This window comes from Helobdella robusta (genome assembly GCF_000326865.2).
Source record: "Helobdella robusta unplaced genomic scaffold HELROscaffold_10, whole genome shotgun sequence".
NCBI classification, from domain to species: domain Eukaryota; kingdom Metazoa; phylum Annelida; class Clitellata; order Rhynchobdellida; family Glossiphoniidae; genus Helobdella; species Helobdella robusta.
This window is the reverse complement of record NW_008703571.1, coordinates 4193013-4203091: the sequence shown is the minus strand read 5'-3', so window position 1 is coordinate 4203091 and position 10079 is coordinate 4193013. Positions and strand designations below refer to the sequence as shown.

Sequence of the window (10079 nt, the reverse complement as noted above, 5' to 3'; positions counted from 1 at the left end):
TTAATTTTTTTTACAAATATTTAAATTGACAAATAAACCATCTTGTTCCATTTCGTTCAACGCTTCTTTGACTGAATTTTCAGAAACGCCTCTTGTAAGATCTTCAACAACATAAACTGTGTATCCTTGCAAAAATTGTGATTAAAGGATTAATATTGTCTTGAATTTAGTAGTTAGAAAATTATAAAAATAGCATTATGTAGCCACCCATTTATGAGGTTTGTAAACGACTAATTTCATGTATTTAATAAGTGTTTGTTATGAGCAACACCTTAAAACAATATATCCAAATTATATAGAGCATTAACCTAAATAATTGGCGTCTAAAGCGGTAAATTTAACGCAAAAGTCAGTTGCAATACCGACAACAAAAACATTTTTGATGTTATTTTGTGTTAGGATGCTATGTAGTGCAGTTTGGGAGAACCTTCCTACATCATAAAATGCAGAGTATGAATCGATCTGTAATAAATAAATAAATTAATTATTAATTTATTAAATAATTAAAGCTTTTAGAGTAAATTAGAAATCATGATAGAACATTTAAGAATTTTTAAAATAAATAACACACACACACACACACACACACAAACACACACACACACACACACAACACACACACAGCTCGATAGAACATTTAAGCATTTTTAAAAGAAATAAAAATTTTGGTTTTAAATTCAGGAAACTTGATAATGATTTATGATCTACCATTAGAAAAATCGATAAATTAAACAAGAAACTAACTAACGTAAAACGTGTTGTAACATTCATCAATAAAATCAAAAAATTAGGCTTAAACTGTTGCTGTCATTATTTATTTTAATAAAGTTAGAATAATATACAGTTTTCCAATTCATTCTCGAGTGTATAAGACCTATTTCGAAAAATCGGTATATATATAATTAATTCAATCAATTATTATTATTATTGTTGTTGTTGTGATATAAAATATGGCAAAAATAAATGCAATACCAACTAAAACATAAATTCTACGCAACATGCAAAAATATATTCCACCCAACAAATGATGTGCAACCTTCATTTGAAGTGACAGAATGTCAGAACTATTTTCAAAAGGTACTAAATGCACCGCAATAAAAGAACTACTGCCTACCTCCATGGATTCCACTATTAAAGAATTTTTCAATTTTTTTCAACACCAGTCCTCCAACATACAATGAAATCACAGCAATAATAAAAATATTAAATCAAAATCATCTTATTGCTTACTACACCAAATATCAATAATAATATTAAAACAATGTCCTATTATTTGCATAATACTTCATCAACTGGTGGTAAAATGCTGGAAATCATCAACAATCCCAACGTGCTGGAGAAAGGCCCTAATCAAATTAATCCACAAAAAAGATGATACTAGTGATCCAGCAAACTTCCGAAAAATTACGTTACAACCGATTTACATATTCAGAAAAGAAATACGATTTTGAGTGCATAGAGCCAATTTATAAAAAAGTTAAAGACATGCTGCACACGATTGATGAATTAGATACTACTGCTTAATGGAAGCTGCAGATTATAAAGTACTTTGTTCCGTTGCAACTCTTATTTGATCTGAAAATATACGATATTTCACTGACGTGGATCGGAAAAGCTCTCGAAGCAATGATAACTGAAACAGTGGGAGTCCTAAACTTTCGATCATTGAAAAATCATGCTGGGTTGCTAAAAATAAAGCTACATGGTAGCCTAAAATTAAATTCAAATGACGAAATGAAATGTCTATGGGCAGAATTATCCAAGTGTTTCAAAAAAATTGATAGCAACATCCCGAATGATGATCTGCAACATGCACTTAAAATCTGTAAAGAACACCAGCACGAGATAGATTTCAATCATATATATACGCTACAGTACCAAGGTATTCTGCTAAGAACTATAAACGACCACATTAACTCCTCTGAAATAGCACTATGGTCTAAAGCAGCAGGGAAAGCCCTAAAAATTCTATTTAGATTAGCAATAAAATACTTAATACAACAATTACCAATAAACTTAAGCTTGGTTAAATGGGGAAAGTCAACAAACGAGTTATGCCAATGCCGCTATACAATGCAAAACAAACGAGCAAGCATGGACTATTGTCAAACTGCAGCTCAACCGCGGCATTGGGATGACACCTGGAAAGACACAACAAAATTTTCAATCTAATTGTTGGTTACTTAAAATCTTACGCAAAGTCTGATTTAATCATATATGCGGATCAAGATAATGATTCAATTCGCTCAGTATTGCACTTATTCAAGTCTCTCCTGCCAGACATCGCTATGATAGTAACGATACGATAGAGATTCTCGTATTGATGGTATGCCACGAAACAAACTTCCCCAAATCTAAACTCTACTAGAATGAAAAATATAAAAACATTCTAAAAAATGATTTGTTGGAAGATTTTAAAAATTTAAACATTATAATTAGAACATTTGAAATTAGTCCAATAGGTTTTTATAATCCTTTTAAACTTTCTTTAATCTTGGTGAAACGTTTTTAAAGGGAACTTGATAAAATGCGTAATTAAGTCGTTGTATGCTTTATACTGTGACAGGAACAAAACTTGAAAAATTTTTGTACCATTTTATCATTTTATCATCCTCGTACTCTTAAATTAAAGATGAGCTTTGATGAGTATGATAAGCATTTATATATCTTATATAGCTCTTAATTCTTATACAGTTCTTAATTTTATATTTACTTGTAAAAAATAATATGCATATGCATGTCTTGTTTTTGTTCTTTGTTACAGAAATCAACATCCTGTTTTGATAAATTTCAGTGAATATAATATTTCTATTACAGCAAGTTTTATCTCATTTATAGTAAATCTGGTGGATTTTTAAAATGGCAGAAGCTGCAGTAGAAAGTATTCCAAAAAAGACTGGCATTCAATTGACAAGACTAAGTTTGAAAGTGGGCTGGATGTGGATTACATTGCATCGGCTCTCATACCAGTCAAAATGACCTCATTTACTTCCTTCAGCATCAATTTACACATTTTCAACCCAGAGATGATTATTGTGAGCTTCTTCATATATCGCTTTTCTTGGAGCACAGCATAGTGAAAACATAAACATTCAGGCTCCTGGAGCTTGCCATCACTCAAGATGGATAGGAAAATTGATTTACAGCCTCAAAATTGATCTGTTTTGTTCACAATTCAGATTAACTACACGTGAAATGACGATTTAATAACAGAATTCATTCGAAGTCTTTGCGATGTTTCTCTATCACTTGTAACAAATACTGCTTTTGGTCTTTGTCATTTGTTACAACTCTTTTGAACTCCTGAATTAAGGCCACTCCTCTCTTGGCGGCATCGTTGACATCTTTCAAACTTCTTACTTTCCATTGACCAATAATGTAGTCATTGTCATTGTTGCACGTGTCCGGACTACTGCTCAAGAACTTCTGCGGTATATGCAAGACAGTGAACAGTTGCCTGGTACGTTGCGATACGAAGTCCGAAAGCCGCTTCTGTGATTTTGTGGGCTGGAATGTAATGCGTCGTATAGGTTAATTGGTTGTTGCCTTATTCCTGTGCCGCAACCATGGCTGACTTCGTCTCAGATGAGACTTCTGAGTCTAAAAATGCTAAGTCGATCAATACTTCATTCAAGTACCATAAATGACCAGAGAATGACTTCAACGCAGCTTTAGCAACAGCTTCATTTGTTTTCTTGTAGCTTTCTAACTCCAGAAGCAGCAGTAAGTCATTGTATGGAGCAGATGAAACACATGGAGAGGTAAACCAGGATTTTATGTACACCTTCAGTACAAAAGTGTAAAAGTGGCCAATAGATGTCATGATACGCTCTTACGCCAATATGTTAAGATTGAAGTAACATTCCGACGTTTATTAGTTTGCAAATGTATGTGCAAAGTATTGGGCATCTCTTCGTGGCAATTGTTGAACTTTGATCAAGCGGTCATGACGTGGCTTTGGTTTTGCATCTCCGAACGATGGCTGCAAATTTATTATAAATTGGTTGTTCAATATTGCCCTTGAATGAGGGTTCCGGAAGAGGAGGATTCTGGGAATTCAAATGAAGTACATGACTTCGCTAACAGACTTTTGCGAAAAAAATTGTTACTGTCAACGACATTGAACCGAGGAGATACCTTTGTAGATGTTGAAAATGGTGATTTGCATACTTTTTAAAAACTTGTTGTTGAATTGGAATGTAGTTATGGTGGAACACGTTTTATTTGACGATTTTGATTTTAATCTATTGAGAATTGATTTGCTTAATTGAGATATTTTTTCGCTGAAAAAATGGTTACCATTCTGTTCCTTTAGTATTAGTAATTCCTTTTTTTGCTGATTGATTGAGCCGTTCGTTTTCACATTATTTGTTGATTTATTTTGTACGAAGCCGTAATTTTTGACGAAGATTATCTGTTGAAAATGGGTCGAAAAATTATTAATGTCTATGTGGTTTAGACATTTCATTTCTATGTGAAAAGCTGTGTTGGCTTCGGTCCATTCTGCTGTTGATCTCGGCAGCATGACGCCTGGAAGCGGCTGCGGGACCGCCGTCTGGGTAGATTGGTGTTCAAAACCATAACAGTTTGGGCTCGAAGAAATGGGTGGTTTTTCAGTATCGACTTTTTGTTTTAAGGGACTTGAACATTTTGAATGTTTTTTGATGCATCTTTAATCCTTTTATGCTCTTGCAGGGCTTGCCACAACAACAGGACAACATATTATTTAAATTGTTTTCAAAATTATTACTGATATTTGTCAGATGTAACAATAATAATAACAACAACAGCAGCAGCAACAACAACAACAATAATAATAATATAAATAATATAATATATATTCATTATTTCAGTTCATTCATTACTTCATTATTTACTTTATTATTGAATTTGTTTAAGTCTGATATTGCGAGGATTATGGATATCGTTGCTCTTTGTCGTTATGTCAAAACTACTCATGTATCATTTGCTCCTTGGTTTGACTCTGAATGTCGTTTATTAAAATGCAATTGTCGAAAATTAGAAAGATTGTATAGGAAAATAAAGAATGAAAATAAAATTTTACAACTATAGCTTCAAATGTCTCAAATAAAGGCAGTGGAATTTTATAAAATTTAAAATAATTTAAAAAAACACAATTATTCCACCACGGTGAGGTTTGTCAGGCCTCAAAAAACCTATAAACACAAAATCAGGTGGTAGAGTGAGTCTAAGTGATAGATTCTCGGAAGAACCAAGTCAGGATTCCGTAACAACAAAAATATCAAAATTATTAGAGAATAAATCACGAACAGTGTTAATCTTATTGATAATTGACATATATATAAATAAATTTAATGGCGCTTTATAAACTATTTGATTAATTTAATGATTGCAAAAATATGATTAGACAGAATGTTTTTTAAGATTAATTACATTTAATTATGTTTTGGTGTCCATTACTTAAAAAATTATAGTAATCAATAAATTGTTAAGTTTTATCTGTTGTTTTGATTCAGTTTTAATCACGGTCTGTTAGATGTCAACAAGCAAACAATGTCTGGCATTTCTTAAATTACAAATTGATGAAATGTTCTTTGAACATTAAAAATATTGATAGCAATATTATATATGAATAATTTACTTTTTTTATATTAAAATGTATAACTTCTAATTATTATTTAATAAATATCAATATAGCTGAATAGAACTTTTTTTAATCGAAACTAACGTTTTGATCGGTTCCTTTTAGCAATGTAACGTCATCGATTTCAAAATTTAATTCATCGGCCAGTTTAGAATCTGTTGTATTCTCAACACAATGATCAGGCCATAGAGTTTGAACGAATTTAAATGCCCCTTTGCAGTTGTCAGCACGATTTTCATCCATCAAAGTTGATGGCCTACACAACTTAACTTAAAATTAAATGTTTTAATATTAAAATTAATTATCTTTTTTTACTATAAAAACAATTATAGCAAAAAACTAGTACTACAAACTAGAAGCCCGCGCGATAAACTTTTTGGAAACCGCAAACGTTCACGACCGCCACGACTGATATCGCAAATAAACACACCGCAAAAAATTAGACCATAACCGCTTGCAAATGCTCGCAACCGGAAAAAACCGATCAAAAACCACAACCGGAAAAAACACCATCGAACTCTAACTAACAGCTAACTAACTCTACATGTCAAAAGTTTTAAGAACAACAGTAACAAATAACAAATAAGCAAACATAATCATTTTTGAAGTAACATACTGGCTCTAAATACCGCTGGGTAAACTATAAAACATTACTACGTCCGCGGTATTTACATATTTTTTTAACGGATATAATAATAAAAGTTCACTAGGTCAGCAGTAAATGCTGTTGTTCCTCTGGTGAATAGTCATAGCATAGCTTAAGTCTGAAAAAAGGGAATGATTGAATTTCTTTTACAGCATTTACAAATTTGAAGATATGTATTGTTTCATAAAGTTTTCAAGATATATTTATTGTTATATGCCTGATATTGCAAATGAGCAACGCATGTACAGTTGCAAGTGAGCAACGCCTACCTAGGGGTGGTGATACATCTTTCTCAAAAGCATTGCAGTGGTTTGTTACACGTTGATTTAATCGTTTCCTGAGATTTTTGTTCAACAGACTCAAATTTTTTTGTAGATGTTTTGAGAATTTTTGAGAGTTCGGCTATCGATATATCGGCAATTTATCGTTTATAAAAATTTCGATGTTAATTTTCAAAGATATATTTAATTTTAAAAACATTTACCAATCAAGCAATTTTTTTTAAAGTACAGCAGCGATATTTAGCTCGGGGGGAGAATTGTTCTTTGAAGCAATCATGAAACAAATACAGGGATTAATTTAAGTCTTAATTGCTACCGATAAATATTATCTTACTTATTTTATTTGGGTCCAAAATCAATCAAATGTTTTGCAACGCGCAGCTCTGTGAAGAACCAGCTCTCTTCGATGAAATATTAGAGGCTGCTACCAAAAAAAATGAAAAAGCAAATATCTCATAATTTTGTATGGTTTTCTTGTATGATCATTTTCTCACCAGCTTCAATATTCGGAGTTTTCTTTTTAATGTAACATTCAATTTTATAAGAAACAAGTTCATTTGCACTCGAATGTGCCTATATGTTTTACAAAATAATGACGACATTTATAGACAAAATTATTCAAAACATTATTTCAATATATTAAATTATCAATCTCGAAAACACTAAATTGATATAAAACATTGATAACTAAATTTTTGAAGTCAAATTTAAGCTTTATAAAATTGTATTTAATATATTGCGGTTACCGCGGTTTCAGAATTAAAAACGGCACCGCTCAAATCCGCACGTCTTTACAACCGCGCCTGCATAAAACCGTATCATTTTAAAACCCCAACCATGAAAAACCGCGCAACGCTCTAATACAAATATTTATTTAATTGATAACAGTCTTATTTTTAAATAATGACACAAATACACAATACTTTAACCAATGTTAGAATCGTGTGATATCCAACCGTTTTTATCATAGTTTAAAGTTACATGATCTAGAACGGATTTGTTGAGATGTTGAGAGGCGAATGAAATATGGTTAGCAGGATGAAAGTCTAAACTGAATATAACTTTTTTGAAGTATTTTTTGTAATTGTGAAGCATTTCATTTATGAGGGGAACAAGTTGACGACCGCCGTTGATAGGTAGAGATCCTCCTTCGATGAAACATTTTTGAACATCTATGACCAGCAGTGCTGAGAACATTCAAATTAATTTCTGATTATTTAGCTTCGACAACATTTCATTGAAAATATTGTACAATAACAAGAACAAAAACTGCCATACTTTGCTTTACATGATATAAATACAGTTATAAAAATACACTCTTATTTAATGTTTCACTATATAAAGCCAAACAAAATAGTTGTAAAATGAAACTGGTAAATAATGAAAGAGAATGCAAAATTTTGCTTTGCTTCTTTGTATAGTTAAAAATGATTAAAAAAAGTGTGATAAAAGTTAATGAGCCTTCAATCATGAAAAAATCAGATGTTTCCACTCATTACATTTTACTTTAAAATTTGTTTACAATTTTATATTTTGTTTCGATATTTTTTAATTTTAAGTTGAACAAAATTTTAAAAGTCTAATTATCTCTTCTAGATTTAATGTTAATTGATCAGTTTTGTTTGTCATTTTTATAATCTTTATCGGTAATTGTAGATCATGATACATAAAATATATTTGCCTGTTATACAGGTTTGTTTCAGGAGTCATAAAAATTTGCCGACGACTCTACCTCATCGAAAAATTTTTCGACTCTTAGAAAATTTTGTCAACTTTTGATTTGCAATTTTAATTAAAAGCCACTTTATGGTAAAATATTTAAAAAAATTTGAAATCAGTTGATGAAAATTTTTACAGAGTATAGGTAATTTATACCCTGCACTCGTGTTTCAAAATATACTGAAAGTTAATGATCAAACACTTTTGCATTGTTTTAGAATGCTCATTGATCTTATATTTGGGATTATTGATTTTAAAGAGGTATTCATTTTATTCCAATTTTCTTGCCATCTTCTGTTAAAGTTTTGCTCTATGAATTTCTTAACTTCAGATTTGGGTATTGGAACACCAGGAATTGGTAGTAAGTGTGCCTTAATTATGAAAATTCCGTGATAATGTATTATGTATGATGTAATGTAACAAAATGATGAGGTCAAGGTCAAGTATAATGTTGAAGTAAGGAATCATTTTCAGTTATTGAAGGAAGACGTAAATAAATCTAAATATAAAATATTTAGATAGGCCTTCACAGAATCAGTAAGGGGAAGTTATACCTGTGAAAGAGCAAAGAAGAGGTCAGAAATGGATAACAGATGACATTGTATCTCTGATGAATGAACGATGGAAAGTGAAATGCTGCAATCCTGATAGTTACAAAAGGCTGGACCAAACAAACAAAGACTGTTCTTAGAAGCAAAAGAGAAATGTTTAAATGACAAGTGCAAAATCACTAAAAAGATCAAAAACAGTAATACAAATGCAATGTACAAAAACATCAAAGAAATCACTGGAAATCACTGGAAAAAGGGCTTGTACCGTTTCTGGATGCATAAAAGCTAAATCCGGTAAAGTAATCTTAGAATAAAATTATTTGAAAAATGGACTGAATACATTAACTTAAATTTTTGATGATATCCGCGGTGAAAAGCCTCCTATTAAAAAAATTGTAGAAGGACCAAAGATACTTAGATCTGAAGTTCGTGAGGCTCTATGCAAAATGAAATCAAATAAAGCGCCAGGCCTAGATGAGATAGTTGTTGAAGAAATTAAACGCTTTGATGAATTTGGAATAGAAAAAGTGAAAAAAATTTTGAATGAGATATATAACGGCAGCGAAATTTCTGAAGATTCATCCATGCCAATATTTATTGCATTTTCTAAAAAACCTAATGTAACGGAATGTGAACTACATCAAAAAATCAGCTTGATGAGTAATATTATAAAACTTCTCTTAAGAATTCTTATGATGAAAGCACAAAACAAACTCAGATCTAAAATTTCAAATGTCTAGTGGGGTTTTGACGAAGATTGTGACGCAAGAAACGTCATATTTATATTACGAATGATCAGTGAACGAGCAATTGAAAGGAAGAAAGACTTGTTTATATCGTTATAACCGCTGGTATGATCAAAGTGCGCTATATTATTTTTTATCCTAATTATTTTTATCTTTGCTATATTTGTAATCTTTAAATTTCAAACCATAAAGGATTGTAAAGAGATATCGAATCTATGCCAAAAATTTAGTGTAGAGGGTATATAAGGATTTGTGAATAGCGAAATTTGTATCGAGATTTGATGCGAAACTGTAATTGTAATTTTTGTAGTTACTTGGATTGTTTTAGTGTTTCTATTACTAATGGCATTAAAATAAACGTTCAGCAAAGTTTGCGTTTGATGCAGTTGTGTTCATCTATTGGAAATCTTGAACCTACTAATAACAAACACTTGAAGATCGTTGGAAGCTACAACACTGGTGTTTGAAATTCTGAGATCATTGAAGTTATAACATTAGTGTTGGTAGTAA

At 31.2% G+C, this 10079-nt stretch overlaps 1 protein-coding gene across 1 annotated transcript; it reads right to left on the bottom strand.

The window, feature by feature from the left end:
- HELRODRAFT_71646 (hypothetical protein) lies at nucleotides 1-7750 on the bottom strand (the record flags this gene model as incomplete). The annotated part of the gene is made up of 4 exons (XM_009012093.1): nucleotides 1-125; nucleotides 309-462; nucleotides 5711-5838; nucleotides 7510-7750. The coding sequence occupies 4 exons, from the start codon at nucleotides 7748-7750 to the stop codon at nucleotides 1-3; spliced, it is 648 nt and encodes a 215-aa protein (XP_009010341.1).
- Between the last annotated feature and the right edge of the window lie 2329 nt (nucleotides 7751-10079).